The sequence below is a fragment of the Elaeis guineensis genome, chromosome 10 (genome assembly GCF_000442705.2).
Source record: "Elaeis guineensis isolate ETL-2024a chromosome 10, EG11, whole genome shotgun sequence".
NCBI lineage: Eukaryota > Viridiplantae > Streptophyta > Magnoliopsida > Arecales > Arecaceae > Elaeis > Elaeis guineensis.
In genome coordinates this window covers 42,790,383-42,813,584 of record NC_026002.2, presented here as the reverse complement: position 1 = coordinate 42,813,584, position 23,202 = coordinate 42,790,383, and the positions used below count along the sequence as shown (strand labels likewise).

Here is a 23,202-nt window from a genome sequence, read left to right as displayed (position 1 = left end):
GGAGCCGGACTTCGCCCCCGACTTCAATTGCAGGTAGACTTCGCCCGGACTCCTACGGGAGCCGGACTTCGTCCCTGACTCCAGCTGCAGGAGGACTTCGTCCGGACTCCTACGGGAGCCGGACCTCGCCCTCGACTTCAATTGCAGGAAGACTTCGTCCGGACTCCTACGGGAGCCGGACTTCATCCCTGACTCTGGCTATAGGAGGACTTCATCCGGACTCCTACGGGAGCCGGACCTCGCCCCCGATTTTAATTGCAGGAAGACTTCATCCAGACTTCTACGGGAGCCGGACTTCATCCCCGACTCTGGCTGCAGGAGGACTTCGTCCGGACTCCTATGGGAGCCGGACCTCACCCCCGACTTCAATTGCAGGAAGACTTCGTCCGGACTCCTACGGGAGCTGGACTTCATCCCCGACTTCGACTGCAGGAAAACTTTTTTCGGACTCCCACGGGAGCCAGACTCCAAGCCCCTACTGCAAGCGATCCACTCCGAGTTTTCGCTGCAAACGATCTACTTCAAATTTCTACCATGAGCGGTCCGTGCCAAATTCCCACCGTAAGCCTTCGCTCAAGCTTCCATTATGGACAAATTTCTTTTGAATTTCTGTTGCAGACAGGCCTTGGCCGGGACTCCTCGACAAATGATCCCCATCCGAGCTTCTACGGAGATCGGACTCCAACCGAGACTTGGACCCCCTGGCAGGCCGCAGTAACGGCCACGACTCTGCTCCACTTTCTGCAACAGATTCTGCGCGGCTCCATCACTCCCTGGCTGGCCGCAGTAATGGCCACGACTCTGCTCCACTTCCTGCAACAGATTTCGCACGGCTCCATCACTCCCTGGCTGGCCACAATAATGGCCACGATTCAGCTCCACTTCCTGCGACAGATACCGTGCGGTTCCTCCACCCTCTGGCAAGTTGCGACAACGGACGTCGCTCCACTCCCTGCAACAGACTCCACGTGGCATGTCTCGGTGATGGCCACGATTCCACTCCACTACTCTTCGCAACAAACTCCTCCTGAATCTGGGCAGCCCACTGCCAGACGGTTACAAACATCGCTATCAGTCTGTTGCCCCCTCCGCCTATAAAAGAGGGACCCCAGATACGTTATTCTCTAAGCTCTAATTTCTATCCCAAAATTTTGCTAAAATTTTTGTTCGAGCACTCCATTCTTGTTGAGGCAGAGAACTGACTTGAGCGTCGGAGGATCTTACCGGAGCAACCCCAACTCTGGTTTAGACTTCTTTTGCAGGTCCCGACGGCGACCGCGACTCCCTCGACTCTAGCTTCTCCGATGCAGGTAAATTTTTGCACCAACAACTATAATTAAATAATTTTACCAGCTAAGCAAGTTGGCTCATTGGAGAATTTTCTCTTTGTTTGCAAGTTTGAATGGAAAAGACTTTGGTTTTGGCATTGGAACACCAATTCAATTGTGAATTAAAGAGAATCTAGTCACAAAGAAGACATTAGGATTGATAGAAATTTTGTGGTCTCCATTCCCTGTTATGTCCTAAAAAATTCATGTTTTCCCAAAGAATCAAGTGAGAACCATATTGAAGAAAATTAGGGCCTACATGGGGCCTCCGTATTGCATGCAGCAGGTGCCATTGGACCGTGCAAATCCCATGATGGATAACATGCCACGCTATCCCTTGCATTTCACTGATTCCCAATTGCACGCTCTCCACCATGCATATGCTCTGGGATTTGCCCTGGTTCACTTGCACCTGGTGCATACAATAGTTTCTCCTACATGGGATAATATTTAAGGCAATGACGAGGGGGCCAAAATGTTGAAAGTTAGGGTGCACATTGAATAGTGTTTAAGACAATAGAATTGAAATAAAGTTGGGGTTTCCTTATAAAATTTAGGGCCTATATGGAATAATATTTAATATATTAGGACTGAAAGAAATTTTGTGGTATAATCAAAATAATAACCACAATCGAAGTCCTCCAAAAAACTAAGAACTCATTTGATTGATAAAAAATGGAGGGGTGAAGAGGCAGTTCTTGGGAAGTAGAGAAGAGGCCTCTCATTTTGTTGGAGTTTTAAGAAGAGAGAGAATAAAAAAAGCTCATTCTATAGAAAGTTACTTTTCGTATTATATGAAAAGTAAAAATCCATAGAGGAGATGGATTTTGGTACTTCTCATAGGATGGAAAGTGATAATACTTTTTTCTTTATTAAAATATCCTTTTAAGATCCACGGTTAAGATTCTACAAAATATCAATGGATAATTATGATAAAATACTAAATAGTGATAAATATTATCCTAATATTTATATGAATATAACATTAGTATTAATATATTAATATTTATTGGTGCAAAAATCTACCTGCATCGGAGAAGCTGGAGTCGAGGGAGTCGCGGTCACCGTCGGGACCTGCAAAAGAAGTCTAAACTGGAGTTGGGATTGCTCCGGCAAGACCCTCCGATGCTCAAGTCAGTTTTCTGCCTCAACAAGAATGGAGTGCTCGAACAAAAATTTTAGCAGAGTTTTGGGATAGAAATTAGAGCTTAAAGAATAATGTATCTGGGGCCCCTTTTTATAGGCGGGGGGAGCAACGGATTGATAGCGATTGTTTGTAACCGCCTAGTCGTGGGCCGCACGGGGCTGGGAGGAATTTATCATGAAGAGTAATGGGGTGGAGTCGTGGCTGTCACCATGGCTTGCCACGTGGAATCAGTTGCGGAGAGTGGAGCGGCGTCCGTTGTCGCGACTCGCCAGGTAGTGGTGGAGCCGCGCAGCATTCGCTGCAGAGAGTGGAGCAGATTCGTAGCCATTACTGCGGCCTGCCACGTGGAGCCTGTTGCGGGGAGTAGTGGAGCCGCACAGAATCCATCGCAGGAGGTGGAGCAGAGTCGTGGCCGTTACTGTCGCCTGTCAGGGAGTCCAGGCCTGTCGGCCGAAGCTCGGTTGAAGCACCTGGTGGAAAGAGATGTCTATCCATCTGGAAGGAGCTCGGATGTTGCTGGTGGGCCGTCCACCGTTGGGTGCTTTGAGCGTTAGTACTATAGGCGAGGGCCATCTGCGATTGAAGTCGGGGATGAAGTCCGGCTCCCGTAGGAGTCCGGACGAAGTCACCTGCAGTAGAGGTCGGGGACGAAGTCCGGCTCCCATGGGAGTCCGGATGAAGTTCAACTGCAGTAGAAGTCGGGGATGAAGTCCGGCTCCCGTGGGAGTCTGGACGAAGTTCACCTGCAGTAGAGGTCGGGGACGAAGTCCGGCTCCCGTGGGAGTCCGGACGAAGTCTACCTGTAATTGAAGTCGGAGGCGAAGTCCGGCTCCCGTGGGAGTCCAGACGAAGTCTACTTGTAATTGAAGTCGGGGGCGAAGTCCGGCTCCCGTTGGAGTCCGGACGAAGTCTGCCTGCAATTGAAGTCGGAGGTGAAGTCCGGCTCCCGTAGGAGTCTGGACGAAGTCTATCTGTAATTGAAGTCGGGGGCGAAGTCCGGCTCCCGTAGGAGTCCAGACGAAGTCTGCCTGCAATTGAAGTCGGGGGCGAAGTCTGGCTCCCGTAGGAGTCCGGACGAAGTCTACCTGTAATTGAAGTCGGAGGCAAAGTCGGGCTCCCATAGGAGTCCGGGCGAAGTCTACCTGTAGCCGGAGTCGGAGATGAAGTCTGGCTCCCGTAGGAGTTCGGGCGAAGTCTACTTGCAATTGACGTCGGGGGCGAAGTCCGGCTCCCGTAGGAGTCCGGACGAAGTCTACCTGCAATTGAAGTCGAGGGCGAAGTCCGGCTCCCGTAGGAGTCTGGATGAAGTCTACCTGCAATTGACGTCGGGGGCGAAGTCCGGCTCCCGTAGGAGTCCGGACGAAGTCTACCTGCAGCCGGAGTCGGGGACGAGGTCCGACTCCCGTAGGAGTCCGGGCGAAGTCTGCCTGCAGTAGAAGTCAAGGACGAAGTCTGGCTCCCGTAGGAGTCCGTCTGTCGTGAAGAATCTGATCGATGCTGGTGGGGGTTTATCCATCAGCAGAACTCGGGAATGCTGCGGAGGCTCGACCGCCAGAGAAGTTCGGAAAGATGTCGCCGAAGGTCGAAAGTTGGCAGAATCCCCAGAGGGTCACTCCTGGCGTGAACTTCGACTGTTGGGGGTATTTTGTACCCAACACCAGTCTTTCTACTTCCGAGTTCGAGTTTCGAATAGAGGAAGTACAAAGAAATTTCATAACCGAAGTTGTACCCTTGAATCCTGTGCACGATCGCCCTCTGATATTTTGGTATTTAATGCGCGCATGCCAGAGCTTTTTTCCAATCGGGACGATCCGAAGGGTCCTTTCGGAATTCCCACCGGAGCGTAGTCCCAAGTGCCACACCATAATGGTCCCACCAGCGGTCAGCCCTACGCCGCGGTGAGTGGGACACGTGGCGGGTGCTGGTGGACTTAGGGATATCCGCCGCCATAACTGCGTCAGGTCCCGTCGCTTATTTAAGCCCCCTCCTTCCCTCCAGAGGCTTCACTTCGCCTGAGAGTTGGCACCCTTCTTCTGTCTGAGAGTTTAGCCACCCCCATCGACGCCCTTTTTGACTCCAAGCACTCTTTGCACCAGTCTTCGCCATCCCCACCGGCTCCCCGCCATCTTCAGTCTTCCGAGCCCCTTCGAGGGGTTCTTCCGTCGGGGCTTCTGCCCCGAAGGACAACCTCGAGAGGATGCCACGGACCAAGAAGAGTATGAGGGAGAAAACAGCGGCCTGTGAATTCTCCGACTGTCGAACTGTCACTGAGGGTTCCCATCGCCTCAAAGGGAGCTCGAGGGAGAATTCCTTCAACAACAGGAATTTAATAACGGGGACAACCGGTGAGCGCATTTCGCCCGAGAATTTCGGAGTAGTTGAACGGGGTGACACCGGTCAATGGGGCAGAGTTGTCGTCACAAGCTGTGGAGGGATTCTTGATGTTGTCGGGGCCGAGGGACCAGAAGTGGTCGGTGCTGACGGCGGGGCAGTAGAACTTGTTGCAGGGACAGTGGAAGTAGCGCATGCCGACCTTGTCGGAGTACCTAGGATGGTGGTTGTCGTGGAGCACACGGTGGTGGTGCGTGCCTCCGACGCCATCGCGGCCTCCGAGGTACCTCCGATTCTTCTTGATGCAGATCGTCGTCGCCGCTGCCGTTGCCGTCGCTGCCCCTTGAATTCTATCCCCCCCTTTTCCCCCTAGGGTTGGGGTCTCAACGATGGAGCAGAACGAGGTGGGGGGTGAGAGCTGAGGAATTTATCACACGCACTGAAAAATACTGTCGAGAAGGACGGAACCGGAAGGAGAAGTTGGGAGCTTGAAGTGGTCTCCGACGTGTTCCTTTTGAGTCTTGTAGTAATATTTTTTTTTTCTCGGCCCCCCGGGCCTTGTAATGTACACCTTTGTTAATCAAGAATGAGGAGGAGATTTTGTTACTTCGTCCGCACTTTGCGTCGAATTGCTGCCTACCGATCCTCTTTCATTTACCATTGTTATTGTTGTATTCCCTTCTTTTTCTCTCTCTTTTTTTTTTCTTTCCCTTTTTTTTTCGACGTCGTCCGGAGGTCGCTGGTCGTTGCCGCGTTGGCTCGCTTTTCCAGTCATCCTTCTTCTTCAGCCTTAGTGGCTCTGTAATGTATATTTAATAAATAACATGAGAAGGAAATTTTTCGCTACCTCTTTTACTCATGTGCTAAATCGTCACTTGTCGAGCTTCTTTCGGCTTTTGCCTTGCTTGAAATCGATGCCATTCGGAGGTACCCGATTGTCGTCGCATTGACCCATCCTTTCATCCATGGCCGTAGATTTGCCCGGGGCCGCTCGGGTTTGACGTCCTCTTTCAGAGTTCGAGCTCAGAGGTCCGAGCTTCTCGTCACCCTGAGGAAGTCGTCTTATCTCGGGCTTGCGTTGGGGGCTTTCTTGAAGGCCGGAGTTTTTGATAAGAACCCCAATCCTTGCTGGGACGAGATTCCCTTCATCTTTGATGCCGTTTGTTTTCCATTCATCGCTGACGCAGTCCGTCGCTTTCCTTTTTAACTCCCCTCCCCTTTCTCCTTTTTCTTTTTCGAGTGGGGGTTTTCCCTCTGCTCTTGGTGGGGTTGCGGGAGCGCGAAGGGGCCGCTGGGAAGGTCTCCTTTTTCCCATCCGATCTTGAATGACCAGACCTTAATTGATGTCAGGACGGGATTCTTCCCCTATTTCTGACGTAATTGATTTTAGCTCAGGTTAGGACGAGGTCCTCCTCTTGTCGCTAACAGGGCTATGGGGGCGTATATGGGCGCTGCGGGGCCTTTCTCCCTACCCGATCTGAGTGTAACCGGGCCTTCGACTTTGCTCATATTAGGGCGAGGTTCTCCTCTTGTCTCTCACATGGCTGTGGGGGCGCATATGGACGTTGTTTGGCCTCTCCCCCCATCCGGTCTAAGGGTAACTGGGCCTTCGACTTTGCTCATGTTAGGGCGAGGTTCTCCTCCTGTCCCTAACATAGCTGTGGGGGCACATGTGGGCGTTGCAGGGCCTCTCCCCCCGTCCGATCTAAGGAGAACCGGGCCTTCGACTTTGCTCATGTTAGGGCGAGGTTCTCCTCTTGTCCCTAACATGGCTGTGGGGGCGCATATGGGCGCTGTTTGGCCTCTCCCCCCATCCGATCTAAGGGTAACCGGACCTTCGACCTTGCTTATGTTAGGGCGAGGTTCTCTTCCTATCCCTAACATGGCTGTGGGGGCGCATATGGGCGTTGTATGGCCTCTCCCCCCATCCGGTCTACAAATAACCGGGCCTTTGACGTTGCCTACATTGGGGTTTATTTTCGTTGTCCGACGGGGTCATCCCCTGTCGTTACAAGTCCATGTCAAAAAGGAAAAGATGTGTAGATCTGAAAGGAATCTTGATTTAAAGTAGAGTTGTTCGTTATACATTTACAAATTTTTGAATCTCAGGGCCGTGGAAGGTCTGCTTCCTATCAAGGTCCTCCGGAGATGGAGTTGATGATCCCAATTAGAGGCCGATCTCTGGGCTGCTCTTCCCCCCTTGGTGGCTCAGGCTGCGGCAGGGCCCTTGGCCGATCTTCTCTACCCTCAGACCGACGTTGAATGAACCTATCGAGTCGACCTCGTCGGATGAGCTCCTCGATCTCGTCTCGGAGCTGGATGCATTCCTCCATGTCGTGGCCGTGGTCATGATGGTAGAGGCAGAACTTGTTAGGATTGCACTTTTCGGGGTGCGTGTGCATCCTCTCTGGCCTTGGGAGCTGCTGTCTGACCTCCATCAGCACTTAGATTTTCGATACGTTGAGGGGGGCATAGCTGCGGAATCTTCTTGGGGGAGAGCCCCACCGAGCTTGGCGCTCCGGACTTCCCTGCCTGCGTGCTCGGGGAGGAGTCTGGATGCGCTTGTGCCCAAGAGGAGTTCGAGAACGTGGCCGAGCTTCTCTCGGCCCTTTTTTGATTGCGGGCTTACTCGAGTCTCCCGCCTGCCGCTCTCTCGCGGTCTCCTCGTCCTTCATTTTGAAGGCTTCTTCCGCTCGGGCGTACCCTTCGGCCCGAGCCAATAGGTCAGTAAAATCTCTGGGATATTTCTTTTTCAGGGAGAATAAAAGGTCATTCTTTTGAAGGCCGCCTTTCAGAGTGGCCATCGCTATCGATTGGTCCAAGTTTCGGACCTCTAATGCACCAGTAGGTCGAATTGCTCCGCACCAACCGCCGTTGTCGGAGGAGGAGGAGGAGGCTGAAAAACTTGGGGTGAGGTCGGAGCCTGAGATCTGGCCGCGGAGGCCGTGGATCATCGCGTGGACACTCTGCGGGGAGGCATCGGGCGAAGACCTAGTGGAGGAAGGAGGAGAGGATGCCGAAAAAGATGACCGGAGGCGGTCCCGTTGAGCGCTCCTTTAAGAACAAGGGTACTGCGAAGACAGGGCCCTTCCTCTAGCGCCAATCCTGTTGGTGCAAAAATCTGCCTGCGTCGGAGAAGCTGGAGTCGAGGGAGTCGCAGTCGCCGTCGGGACCTGCAAAAGAAGTCTACACCGGAGTTAGGGTTGCTCCGGCAAGACCCTCCGATACTCAAGTCAGTTCTCTGCCTCAACAAGAATGGAGTGCTCGAACGAAAATTTTAGCAGAGTTTTGGGATAGAAATTAGAGCTTAAAGAATAATGTATCTGGGGCCTCTTTTTATAGGCGGAGGGAGCAACGGATTGATAGCGATTGTTTGTAACCGCCTAGTCGTGGGCCGCACGGGGTCGGGAGGAATTTATCATGAAGAGTAATGGGGTGGAGTCGTGGCTGTTACCATGGCTCACCACGTGAAATCAGTTGCGGAGAGTGGAGCGGTGTCCGTTGTCGCGACTCGCCAAGGAGTGGTGGAGTCGCACAGCATCCGCCGCAGAGAGTGGAGCAGATTCGTAGCCATTACTGTGGCCTGCCGCGTGGAGCCTGTTGCGGGGAGTAGTGGAGCCGCGCAGAATCCATCGCAGGAGGTGGAGCCAGACGAAGTTCACCTGCAGTAGAGGTCGGAGACGAAGTCCGGCTCCCGTGGGAGTCCGGACGAAGTTCACCTGTAGTAGAGGTCGGGGACGAAGTCCGGCTCCCGTGGGAGTCCGGACGAAATCTACCTATAATTGAAGTCGGGGGCGAAGTTCGGCTCCCGTGGGCCAGACGAAGTCTACCTGTAATTGAAGTCGGGGGCGAAGTCCAGCCCCCATAGGAGTCCGGACGAAGTCTGCCTGCAATTGAAGTCGGGAGCGAAGTCCGGCTCCCGTAGGAGTCCGGACGAAGTCTGCCTGTAATTGAAGTCGGGGGCGAAGTCCGGCTCCCGTAGGAGTCCGGACGAAGTCTACCTGTAATTGAAGTCGGGGGCGAAGTCCGGCTCCCATAGGAGTCCGGACGAAGTCTACCTGCAGCTGGAGTCGGGGACGAAGTCCGGCTCCCATAGGAGTCCGGGTGAAGTCTACCTGCAATTGACGTCGGGGGCGAAGTCCGGCTCCCGTAGGAGTCCGGGCAAAGTCTACCTGCAGCCGGAGTCGGGGATGAAGTCTGGCTTCCGTAGGAGTCCGGGCGAAGTCTACCTGCAATTGAAGTCGGGGGCGAAGTCCGGCTCCCGTAGGAGTCCGGGCGAAGTTTACCTGCAATTGACATCGGGGGCGAAGTCCGGCTCCCATAGAAGTCCGGACGAAGTCTACCTGCAGCCGGAGTCGGGGACGAGGTCCGGCTCCCGTAGGAGTCCGGGCGAAGTCTGCCTGCAGTAGAAGTCGAGGATGAAGTCCGACTCCCGTAGGAGTCCGTCTGTCGTGAAGAATCTGGTCGACGCTGGTGGGGGTTTATCCATCGACAGAACTCGGGAATGCTGCGGAGGCTCGGCCGCCAGAGAAGTTCGGAAAGATGTCGCCGAAGGTTGGAAGTTGGCAGAATCCCCGGAGGGTCACTCCTGGCACGAACTTCGGCTGTTGGGGGTATTTTGTACCCAACAATATTAATATAATATTATATTTAATATTATATTTATATTAATAAATTTATTATATTATAATATTAATATATATTAGTATCATATTAATATAATAAATTATTATGATCTAATATTATATTATAATATATTAATAATATATAAATATAAATATAATCTTAATATTTATATAAAATTTAGGAGTAAAAAGATATGGTCTTATATCTACAAGGGTATAATAAGTATTTTATATGATTTTCTCAGAAAAATAGATGCTGAACCAAACATAAGCTACTCTATAATTAATCACTTTCTCATGATCAACCAAACATGTAAAAATCCTATTCTCAGAAAATAATTTTTCATGAAGTAACTTCTTAGAAAATTATTTTCTGAAAAGAAAAATTCTTCCCACGAACTAAACGAGTCCTAAATTCTTATCATATAGTAATTAACCATTTAACCCCAAAAATTATAATAAATAGGCCAACAAAGTATCGGGTTTAATAATTGGTATGTATGGGCTCTATCCTAGTTATTCATATTATATATGCTAGCACCCTACAAGCAGAATTAAAAGCAGATATATGGAGTGGAACCTGAAGGTAGAGTCGCATACTAGATTTTGCATGGTAGGTTTAGAGAGATACTACATTTGGAGTTGGTCCATATCTTTGCCTATTTGATCTCCAAGAGAGAACTTGACACTAGCTTTTTTATGTGACTGCTATTTTACTTTTAGGCCTTACATAGTTAACATTATGCATTCAATCCTCATGTAATTAAGTCTATTTTTGCATATAATCATGCTTATATTTTTATATAATTATACCTTTTATACCTGCTCATTCATGTGTTAGAGATTAAAAATAAAATGACCGATGAAATCAAAAGTAAAGAATAAAATTTTCAACGAGCTAAGAATAAAGTTCTCAAAAGTGAATAAAGATTAAATATCAGATAACAGTTAACTAAAGGAGCGCAGATATTAATCATCTCTTTTCAAAACCACTTATAGATAGGTTACGGAGTCCCTTCACACTTGACTTTTTCTAGCGTAGCCCAAGCCCCAAGTTGGTGGATGTTGCGTAGCTACACATCCGATGATAGAGAATAAGATCTATATTATTTCTAGAAAATGACTTCAAGTCAGCGATCCCCTTTTTCATTTTTTTGGGTATATCAGACATATTATAAAGTTTTTACATGGCCATGGAAGTAGAAAATGTACCACATGGTCTCTATATGATTTTTTTCTTTTTTTTTTTTGAGAAAATGGAAGGGTGACCACCCCGCAGTTTATTTCAAAACAGGTTGCTTACATCAAAACAGGAATGAGATACATGGCTTACAGAAACGATGAGACATCATTTCATGAAACCAAAGCATCACCAAAAAGATTCGTGAAGGGTAGTTAGAAACAGAGGGAGTAGGATTTCTAGATCTATAGGGTCTGAGAAAAGAGATCCAAAGCAAGCTATATGATTGATCACATAAGCTGCAATCTGCCATACTTTTTGCTTTCCTACAAAAATATGTGGCCTCCACAAAGTGAAGGACAGAAACCATTTGCCAACTAACAATCCCGTAACCGTTTCACGCTTTTCCCAAATGAGGAGGATATGGGGTTCCATTTCTTTTGGCCTCTGCTAAGTTTCTCCTGTTGTCCGCGAGGGAATCTTGACAATGTGATGAAAAGACCCTTATTTTCTGTTCACTGAGCACGCTTGAAAGTGAGCACCCTTCTTATAGCTGTGTACCAGAATTTTGAAAGCTACAGACAAGGGCAAAAAGGCCACGGCATTTTTTTTTTTTTTTTTTGATAAGAAAAGGCCATGGCTTTGTATGCAGGTCTTGATCGCCGATAAGGATGTGCTTTGCACTGGATATTTTTGTCACGAAAACCGTACATCCGGCAAGGAGTCACGGTGCCGTTCAATCCTGTGGCACCATCGAAGAAATGAGTTTTAATTTAAAAAGGAAAAAACAAAAAAGTTGAATTTTTAGTATGAGGACGTATCATTCATGTTGAATTTTTTAGATTCTTATGCTAAGTGACAATTATGTTGTATTGCGGTGCAGAAGAAAGATATCATTAATCTCACATTGATTGGAGTCAAAAAAAAATCTAGCTTATATAGGAAGAAATCATCTTTTCCATGTGAAATATTTTTTAAAGGATAAAACTGTGAAGCTCTAAGTAGGGATGACAAAATTAACCCGACCCGATGGGTATACACCCTACCTGAACCCGATTAAACCCGAAAAATAGGGTTTGACTGGGTTTGGGTAAAACCCGAAAACTATAGTACGGGTATGGGTAGGATATGGGTAGTGCTATTTTCTACCCGAACCCGACCCGAACCTATGGATATGGATAATATCCGAACCCATATCCGAATATATATATATATATATACATATTCAGATATGTATATATATATACATAAACATATACATATATACATATCCGAATATATATATATATATACACACACACATATATATGATCTCTCTCTCTTTCTCTCTCTCTCTCTCTATATATATAATTATATATATGTATGTATGTATATGTATGCATGCATATATGTATGCATGTATGTATGTGTGTGTGTTAGAAGTGTGTATGTGCGTATGTATGTATGTATATATATATAACTGGTAATTTTATTTTTGATTGATAATATGCATAAAATTATTTTACTTTTTTTTTTTGTATAGAATGGATGGGTATGGGGCGGGTATAGATTGGGTATGGGGAAATGGATTACCCACGGGTATCTCCGAACCCGTTGGGTATGGGGATGGATATCTCTTTTCTTACGCGATTGGGTATCGGGTAGGATTTGGGTATAGGGTATTAAGTTTGGGTTTGGGGATGGGTAGTATACTACCCGACCCAAACCCTACCCATTGCCATCCCTAGCTCTAAGTGATCAAAGCCCACTAAAGCTAAAATGGTTATGAACCAAAGGAGACAATACCTCACGTGCTAGAAGAAGAGTATCATCCTTAATGGAGGGTTATATTATAGTGTAGAAGAAAAGATATCATTAGTTCCATATTGATTGGAGTCAAGAGAAAATCTAACTTGTAAAGGGCAAAATTGTGAGATTCTGAATGACCAAGGCCCACTAAAAATTGATTTTTTTTCTTGACTCTAATCAATATAGGACTATTGATATCTTTTCTTCTACGTTACAATATGTTCTTTGTATGGATCAAAAATCTTATTTTAAATAGTATTTCACCATGATGAAAACCCCTGTTTCTATTGTACCGCAAATCTTAGACTCTGCATTTGGATTGTCCAAGCTTCAAGCTCTTAGTAACAGTTATCAGGATTCAGTCCCGGTCTTGCTTTGTGCATGAAACCCAACTCCCTCGGATAGGTCTCGTGTTTAGCCACGGTTAGGCTTTGGGAATATCCAAACAAGCCTCAAGGATTTCTCTTATTCACATCTAAATTTTAATGAATTACATGCCAAAAAACAACATAATATTTTTATGGTATAACAATTAACAACCCCCCCCCCCCCCCCCCCCCCCTTCCTCCTTTGAAAAAAAATAACACCAAAAAAATGGTAGTGGACCAAATTGTGCATGGAGCCTACCAAAATTAAATTTTTCTTTTTTCGCACATCAACTGTTGGATTATATCGTGAGAGGATGGTATCTTTAGTTCCACATCGGTTGTGACTCAAGAGAGAAAATAGCTTACATGAATTGAAATCTTTTCTCTCATATGAGACGTTTTTTAAAAGACAAAACTGTTAGGCTTCAAATGACTAAGGCTTACTAAACTATGATCATAGTTAAAGTAGACAATACTTCACATATGTGGACGCAGAGTTAATCCAGTCATCCGAGTCATTCGATTGGGGCATATGAGACGTTTTTTAAAAAGCAAAATCATAAAACTCCAAATGATCAAAAATGTATGCAGGTGTAGAGTCATCCTAACCATCTTAGCCATCTGACCCTTGGACCATTGACCACAATAGATTACATAATATCTACTTCGAGATCTATATAGACAGATGGAAGAAAGAGATTAATTTGGTTTGAAAGCTTTGCAAGATGCGATTCTATAGTTAATGTTGCAAAAAATGGATTAATCATTCACGAAAGATGCGACCCAAATCTATCAAAATCTATCCAAAATCAGATCAAGCTGTACAACCCATACAAATGTTCAACTTTGATAGTTCTGAGTTGGATCACTTTTTAAGCAAAATAAGTTTCAGGGCGAATGTAATCATCATCAACTAGAAAAAGGAGTTTCAGTCCGAGCGTAATCAATATCAACTAGAAAAACCAATTTGCCTAGTTATCTTTAGTCCCACATTTAGCTATTGATTGGTTTTACATGAGCAGCTTTTATTCGCACTAATACCGTATCAGCTCAAGTCCAATTTTTCTGCGGAACTCATCTAGTTCCACGTCTAACCCACTTTTTGCTGGATAAATTCGATGATTTGGAACCCATTTTGTGTACAATTTTGAATTGACTCCCAAGTCTGAGTGGATAATTCAAACTAATTACATTTTTTTTTTGGTATACAACTAATTACTGTTTAATAAAAAATAAAGAATAAAGGAAAAAAAAAAACGTTTCTCTCTTTCTTTTTAAGTGCAGCACTAAACAGGCTAGCCCATGCGATTGGCTTGAATAACAACCCAATGGTCCGTGTGGACATCCTGTCGACACTCCTAAACCCAATAATCGGAAAAGAAATCCCACATGATTCTGAACCTTCTATAACCACCCTCGTCTTTTTCCTCTCCACCCTTCCACATGCAAGTGAGTCATAGTAATAGACCACTGAGGTGGTTCTCATTCCCAAGCTAACTAAATCCAGGCATAAGGCCTTCAGAGTTCAGATGATTCGATATGGACGCATACTACTACCCATTTTCAATTAGGTGGCCATGGATTTCCTGAAAGCTAGGCTTGACCGAACATGACCAATTAACTCAACAAGAATTCATCTCAAAGAATGTCTCCCAACAAACTAACTAAGCAAACAAGGTATTGACCATATGCTAAGATAAGACAAAGCCGAATACATCAAAATTAGCTCATGCTTCGTAACATCAATTTATTCACATGATCCAGGCTTGAGCTAACCCACTAGTACCAAATTTTAGTGAAAAGATTGAGTGTGTATTTTTCAAGAAACAACCTAATACATATATCAATTTTTAGAAAAATAAGCATTAGTTAATGAGTCAATAAACGCAACGTGTCCACACGTCATCTCTCAAATGAGCAATGAATTTTTTGAAATTAGATATGACATAACAAGGATAAATTATTTTTAAAAAATCCATCCAGAAGAAAACTCTCAAAAAATAAACTAAGCAAGTGGGGTATTGGCTACATGTCTCAATCATATATCTCGATTACTTGGAATCTTATTTACACAAGCTGGGCATGGATGTAATCCAACCTACTTCCAATACTGGAAGAACCCTATCAAAATAATATGCATATTAAAATAAGGTGGAGTGTATACATCAAAATCGTAAATCAATTCAAGCTTATAATTCATTGCATCAACCAGTGATGCAACCTACGGTGCTGTCTAACTTTTGGCCTAACCCACCACTCCGCAGTAAATTTTACTGAAAAATCTAAAGGAGTGTATTTTAAAAAAGCGACACCTCCGAACGGACTCTCTGCTCCAGCATAAAACCCCCACTCCCTTGCTCCACTTCCCACTCAAACTTCTCATCCCTCCTCTTCTTCCATCCCCAAAATGAGACCCCTGGTCCTTCTCTTCTTCCTCTCCCTCCTTCTCTTCCCTCTCTTCACCGTCGCCGGGGACTGCGACTGCTCCCCCGACGACGATGGCCGAGACAAGTCGAAGGCCCAGCCACTCAAAATCGCGGCCATCTTCTCCATCCTCATCTTCGGCGCCATCGGCGTCTGCCTCCCGATCTTCGGCAAATCAATCCAATCTCTCCGTCCCGAGAACGATATCTTCTTCGTGATCAAAGCATTCGCCGCGGGCGTCATACTGGCGACGGGATTCATCCACATACTTCCCGACGCTTTCGAGAACCTGACCTCGCCGTGTCTGGATGAGAACCCGTGGGGGAATTTTCCATTCGCCGGATTCGGGGCGATGCTTGGCGCCCTCGGGACGTTGATGGTGGATACTTTAGCCACGGGTTATTTTAAACGGGCGGCGAGGGCGGTGGGCGATGAGCTCAAAGGGGACGTGGAGATGAGTGGGCCCGGAGGGGATCGTGGGGTCCACGTCCACGCCACCCATGGGCATGCTCATGGGCCCGCCGCCTTGGAGGCGGACGAGGGGCCCCAGAAGCTCGTGCGCCATCGCGTCATCTCTCAGGTAATCTTTTTTTGAAAAAAATAAATTCTTGGGCGATAAAAAATGAGGGTTTTTCTTTTTCTGGTGCTGTTTAAATTTTTATTTTGTTAATTCTTTTATTGTTTTTATGTTGTGTAGGTGCTGGAATTGGGCATCGTCGTTCATTCGGTCATAATTGGGATTTCGTTGGGTGCATCAGAGACTCCTGCGACCATAAGGCCACTGATAGTTGCTTTAAGCTTTCATCAGTTCTTCGAGGGCGTAGGCCTTGGAGGATGTATTGCGCAGGTATAATTTATTTTAAATTTATATTTAATAAATATTTTTTAATAAAATTATAAAATGAGTTATTGAATATTATATTTTAAAAAAATAAATATAAATATTATTAAGATTTTAATAATATGAAAGACATCAATAGTCCTATATTAGTTATGAGTCGAGCGAGATTCGCATTTATAAAGAGAGAATCATTTTTTCTAGGTGAGTTATTTTTTAAGGATAAAATCATGAGGATCATAGATTAGAGCGGATAATACCTCACGTGTCGAGTCGAGGCACTTCAGATAGGATTGATTGTGGGACTCTTCGACTTAGAAAAAGAAGATTATTTTTCTCACATGAAATCTATGGGCAGAGCGGTAGCACATGTGTCGGGTTGAATCTTTATCCACAATAAGCATAATATAAAGTAAACCATAATTACAACATTAGCTTGGATACCATTGTAATAATCTATGATCTTGTTAGAAAAAGTTAATCAAAAGATTTTATTTAGTTTTTTTAGTCTTATATAAGTAAGTAAGATCTTTCCCGCGGCTAATCGATGTAGGGCTAAATGGTGATATAATAAAAATTTTAAAGATAAAATTAAAAAAAATAATATTATTTTTTTAATTTCTGTGATCCTATTTTTAAAAATAAAAATAGGAAATAAAAGGCATGGGGAACAGTCTTTTGGTACTCGGGAATATGCCGATAGCCTGCCATTAATTGAGTTTGTCAGAAAGTCTAGAAAGTGTACTGGAGAATTGGGAGCCCATCGTGCTTGTACGAAGTTTCCGGCCAATATTTCCAAAGGATCTAATCATACGGTTGCTAAAGGTACCTGTGCAAGGAGTGGATATATGGTATCATAGATCTTATTTTGTTAAGAAAAGCGGTGACATTCATATGCGATGAAGATTTAAAAAAAAAAAAATTATATTCTATAACATATGCATCAATTTATTTTATTTTTATAATTTTATTCATTATATGCTCATTTTGAATTGCTGCCTCTCTTATCTTACTTTGATTTATTCCTGTGGTGCACTATTGATATAATTCATACAATACAGAATATAATTTTGTCTTAAAGTATATTTAGCTATTTGGATCCAAAATTCTATAAGATTTATGTGATTGGACCAGCATAGTTAAAAAAATCAGTCTTAAATAAGTTTACTTAGATAAAAATTCAAAAATCTTTAGAGTGCACTATATGAGATTCGGATCGGCTCACTCCAAAAATTTTTGGGTTTTTACCTAAGCAAGTCTCTTCCAAATCAATTTTTTTAGTTGTATTGGTCTAATCCCATGAATCCTACAAAAATTTGGACTCAGACAGTTTCTTAAAAAGATATGAATAAAGGAAGACACGTAATTAGTCAATAGTCATGAACAATAGATTATTTTTGGAGAATAAATGGGAGATGGACCATACATAGATGATGACCAAGTCCAAGCTTTATTTTGGGGGGAGGGGAGTAAGTCATGGAATGATTATATTCAAAAGTTTACTTATAGTTTCTTTTATCACCATTCACTTTTTACAACTTACAATTAATGATGGATTACTTTGTACTACAGGCTAAATTCAAAGTCCGACCAATGGCAACAATGATACTCTTCTTCTCGCTCACTACTCCAGTTGGAATAGCAATAGGTTTTGGAATATCATCTGTTTATAATGAGGATAGTCCTACTGCTCTAATTGTTGAAGGCATTCTCAATTCAGTAGCTGCAGGAATTTTAATCTATATGTCTCTTGTTGATCTTTTAGCAGAGGACTTTATGAATCCAAGGGTACAAAGCAATGGAACGCTACAATTTGAGATAAATGTCTCTTTACTTATAGGAGTGGGCTTAATGTCTCTTCTTGCTAAATGGGCTTAGAATGAAGTAAAAAAAATGGAGAGATGAATACATACGTAGTTATATAATTTTTTTTCTAATTTTTTTCTTTTCCTTTATTTTCCTCCTCAATGCCCATGTATTATTGATGATATAGAGGGAGATGTTTTCCATTTTTTTCCATGCTCCTCTTGTAAAGCAAGGAAATTAGGCTGATTATATAACTTATAGAATGAGTGTTTAAATTTTGCTGTGAATACATGCTTTTGTAAGTTTTCAAATCCTCCAAGTGGTTGCAAGCTAGCTAGTAGCAAAAATCAGATACAAATTCATGCAGTAACTACTTTGTATATATCTATGTCTCTACCAAAAAAAAAAAAAACTACTTTGTCTATGATCCGCACAACTTTAATACATTACCAATGTCTTCTCACAACTTTAATAAATTACCAAGGCTTTGTGAACTTTGCAATGATGAGTTATACTTATTTGACTATGTGGACCATACAAATGCTTTGGAGCTGATAAAGTAAGGAAAAAAAGTTCCTATTCCCAAAGTTTGCAAATGGTAGGTTAGCAAACTTCTATATGAACATAGACATCGCCATATCTTGCAAAACTGCTCAACATAAGGGCAAGATGACCTTGATACTAAAATGTTAACTGAAATATACAAAAATTAAATTTCCCCTTTCCGTCAACAAAATGAAATGGATACAACAAATAGTACAATTTATCAAAAAAAAAAAAGTCAGTTATGATCTCTAGGGTATCCTTTTTTTTAATGGTAACGGAGGCATCCATTTTAACATGTATAATAACAACAACAATACATATGCGCGCGCGCACACAAAAAAAAAAAATCTCAAAGAAAAAAACTTTAGGAAATAGTAAAAGAAATATTCATAATAAAATTTGGCCAGTATATTGAGATTGCATCTAGCATTCTGGGGTGAGTGTGCATGCCCCACCAACGACAAAGGAATCCCAGCATCAACATCTTTCATGCATCACCCCTCTGTTCTAGGGAATCGGAAGGGTCCAATGCCGCATTCGGATGCCTATCAAGCTGGTTATTGAAAGGTAATCCCTCCTACGCGTCTTCCGCCTGCCATCCTTCGTGTTCCAAGCGTGGAATTTTCCTCCTCGATTTCAAAGTTGGAAATGGCTCCGGTTGGGCAAGTGGCGTTTGGTACACCGACGGTGATCCATAAAAGACAAGATGATTGCGAGAGGAATGAGGCCTCGCTCCAGAGTGCCCACATGGGCACGTTCCATCGCAGTGACGTACCGAAACCATCACCGAGTACATGCAGTTCGTCATTTATCTTTCCCATAGTTTTTTAATTATTATTTTTTTCTACAAGTTTCGCAAGCCATTTCCAACCATAATTTAAAATAAATTTTTAGCAGATGCAGTGAATTAAGTGATGATAAAAACTCCGCAAGGTGGATTGTTGCTCTCATTGTATTTTTGGTATATAAAGATCTGACCAATTCTAAACCTAGCTCTATTTTGGAATTGATTGATACCCAAATTTATAAATTTAGTTGTGCATATTGGGTTGGGAGGGTAATTCATTTTCTTAACATACAGGACTCGAAGAAGAATTTTTTCATATAAAGTTAATGCATGGATATATAGTGTCTAAAAAAATAATTTTTTTTATATTTTATTAATTATAAGAAAGTATCGTATTGCAAATTGGCTTATGTTTGATAGAGCATTTATTCTTCTAAAAAAATTATATAAAATACTTATCATAAGAAAAAAAATTTATCTCATTCTATCTAAAAATTTAAAGATATTTTTGATAAAAAAAAACTATCTCAATATTTTGCTCATGAAAAAATAACTTTTTTATATCCCACATGATTTTTTTTCTTAAAATATTAAAATCTTATTTATATGGAAAAGCTTATCTGAACACTCCAATCAAATATGAGGTATTTCTCTATTTTTTCATTGACAATACTTTCTCCCTTTCTTTTCTAGCAAACTAAATAAATTTATAGAGATGATTATGCACCCAAAGCGAGACATCAAAAATGAGATAAAATAATTATGCATCAAAAAATTCAAAATGAATTACTAAATCCTATTTTATGGGCTAGGAATTAAATCTCAGAAAATGAAGTTAGAACTCTACTTGTTTATAAAAGACTGTTTTTTGGTATGCAAACATAAGTTTGCTTGGACTTCGACGTTTCATGAAGCACTAGCAGTTCTCTCTTTACTTGAGAATTATCTATGTGATTCACCTATTCCAAGCCCCATCAAAACTTAGAAGGTCATTTAGAACTTGCTACAGGAATCACCAATATTAAGGCACATAATACAAAAGCATGTTTATGTTCACTGAGTACTACTCCCTCCAAAATATATATATATATATATATATATATATATATATATATATATATATATATATATCCCGAAGGATGATGGGCATTGGAAGGGAGTTGATATCTTAGTCTTTAATAATTACCTTTGGCGGATGGCAGGAAAATATAAGATCCTGCAACATCCTTCATTTTCCCATTTTCTTCTACATCTCTTCTTAACAATTCATCCTTTCTATAAGGGCATATTTGGTTGAAGAAAGTTAAACTTTAGGATGAGAATAGAAATGAGTGAATTCCATTCCAACTATTTGGTCAAAAAAATTTTATTTCTATCCTGATTTATAGAAAAATGAAGATGTACCAATCTCCAAAATCTAATTCTCACTCTTTTCTAGTATTTAAATCATATTCTAACTTCTATTTTGGTCATGAACCAAATACATCATGGGATATGGCTATTCCAATTCTCATTTTAATACATTCTGATTTTAATTTTAATTTTTAATTATAAATTAAATATATTTTTATTTTTTTTGGTGATTTACAGGTGAAGGCCCTCCAAATGACGTGAAGGATATTGTAGAGTTGGAAACATAGCACTTGTATTGGTTAGCATCGGAGAGAATGATGAAATGGATGGAGAAGAATGTGGATATGCTTTTTTTTTTTTTTTTTTTCAGGTTAAGGGAGGGTAGGAGAGCCATATTGATTTGACAAAAACATGGTATTCCCAGGATTTTTTTTTTTTTTTTTTTTTACCAACATGTCATTGACTCGTGTGACATGAGATCCATGCCACACTGGTCCGTACAATATGGGCAATAATTTCTCCGTGGAAAGAGCGCACCTCGTTTTCCCTCTGTTGCAATACAATTTTTTAATAAATACATCTCCTTGTTAGAACAATCCATCAAATACTTTTTTCTTTTAATTTTGATAAAAAATGCTCAAGTCATTTGTAATAACAATCAAAATCTTTACCAATTTAGTTAGCTATTAACATGTTTTTATGTTCCAATATTACTGAATATTTGCTTCTCTTAAAAAATTACCAAGTGATTTTCAAGAAATTTACAAAGTCAATTAATGCCAAGTAAAAGAAATATGTTGTTTGATTTCTATTGCAGTTATTTTAATAGTGCAATTCCGGTTGTCTTAATACAATAGTTATATTATGATGCTATTCTCATCATATCATCTGGATTTGTTGGACTTAATGACCATATAAAATCAAAATTATATTAAAAAATATTAATACTTACGACTACATTCCAAGTATTGCATTTTCTCCTCTTCCTTGAGCATCAGATCAATAATACATAGTAATAACTAAGTTGTTAAAATATTTATGAAAAAAGAAAAAAAAATAAGAGAGAAAAGAAAGAATGAATGAACTTTATTATCTTTGTTTCGATTTTATTTAATACATCTTAGAGATTATTTATACTAGTATACATATTTTATAATGAAAAATAGTAATCATTGATACAGAATCAGGCTAACAAAGAAAAATGATACAGAATAATATTAACAAAGAAAAATGCTATGGGATTGCATCAACAAAGAAAAATATTATGGATTGTTATGTGATCCCCAGATTCATGTAATCACCTAAAATCATTCTAACAATCTCTCTCAAACTCAAGGTGGTATTATAGATACCAACTTAAGTTTGAAAATTAGATTATGAATATACTCAAAAGCTAGCATCATAAATTGACGTGTCTGTTGATATGGTTGATTAAGATAATGTGACTATGAAAAGATGTAGAAGGTGATAGTTATAGTAAAACTGATGCTCAAAGAGAAGGCAATTGAAGGTCGATGATTTTTGTTGACAGAAATATCCTAAGAGAAGGTCGGCGCTCAAAAAGAAAGCAGTCAAAGATTGATGATTCTTGAAGATAAAAATGCCATTAGAGAGAAGGTCATCACTCAAAGTGTCATGCACCAAACCCAGCACCTGAGTCAGATATACGATGGACGTATACTTCTTAAGACAAGCCCTAAAAAATATACAGGGCCTAAAAATTTTCTTACAATCTCAAGATCTGGTGAATACTATTGATCACAATTCATAATAAATAATTTCACATTAACAAATGTCAATCTTGTACAATTTACAAAACTCGATCATCCAATTGTTATTGATGATGCTCTATCTAATTATTTCTTTCAAATTGAGATCCCAACCTTAGCCAAACACATATATCTTAGAACTCTGAAAAAAAAAAGAAATAGAGAGGGGAGAACTTTACAGCACCGTAAGAATCTCCATACGTCCACACCAGTATAATAATATAATTTGAAAGTAGAAATAAGTATAAAGTATGAAATCTCATATCAAATATGCAAAATAACTTAAACATCCATATAGTTATATATTAAATATCTGTCTTGTCAAAAGAGATATATCACTATATACCAATTAGTGAAATCTTTTATTCATTATTAGTTTCATGCCTTATCATCTATTTCTTTTATCACATATCCAGTTTTCTTAATCTTTTTCTTTTTGACTTTGGACTAACCAAAAACATACCTTATTCTTTGTTTGATCAAAATCTTATGCGTAAACCTGTAGAGGCTGTCTTAGGCATAAGCTTCTGGTGGATTGTCCCAGGCATTAGCTCCTGACTAACAGTCTAATATATAAGCCCGTGGGAGCTATCCCAGATATAAGCTCCTAGCGGACTATCCCAGATATTAGCTTCTAACTGGCTATTCCATATATAAAGCCTATAGAGGCTGTCTCAAGTATAAGCTCCTAGCGGGCTATTCCAGATATAAGCTTATGACCGGCTGTCCCAAGTATAAGCTTCTGACGGGCTGTTCTAGGTATAAGCTCTTAACCAGTTATCCATATAACAAGGTTAGTTCAAACTATATCTTTTTCATCCATTCATTTTATATTGATTTCATCAAATCCATTCTAATTTATAGTGTCATCAAAATAAGTATGTCATATCCATATGATAGTATCATCAATCA

The 23,202-nt window shown here is 41.9% G+C and overlaps 1 protein-coding gene across 1 annotated transcript; it reads left to right on the top strand.

Moving 5' to 3' along the window:
• The first annotated feature begins 15,124 nt into the window (after nt 1-15,124).
• LOC105052242 (zinc transporter 8) lies at nt 15,125-18,146 on the top strand. The gene is made up of 3 exons (XM_010932993.4): nt 15,125-15,771; nt 15,889-16,038; nt 17,602-18,146. Exons 1-3 carry the CDS (start codon nt 15,175-15,177, stop codon nt 17,905-17,907), a joined length of 1,053 nt encoding a protein of 350 aa, XP_010931295.1. The 5' UTR covers nt 15,125-15,174; the 3' UTR covers nt 17,908-18,146.
• The last annotated feature ends 5,056 nt before the right edge of the window (nt 18,147-23,202 follow it).

Excerpts from the sequence above, each read along its gene's own strand:
- LOC105052242 (XM_010932993.4), top strand. The coding sequence starts at position 15,175 with ATGAGACCCCTGGTCCTTCTCTTCTTCCTCTCCCTCCTTCTCTTCCCT. Across the intron at positions 15,772-15,888 it reads GCCATCGCGTCATCTCTCAG|GTGCTGGAATTGGGCATCGT; the intron begins GTAATCTTTTTT and ends TATGTTGTGTAG. Across the intron at positions 16,039-17,601 it reads TTGGAGGATGTATTGCGCAG|GCTAAATTCAAAGTCCGACC; the intron begins GTATAATTTATT and ends TTTGTACTACAG.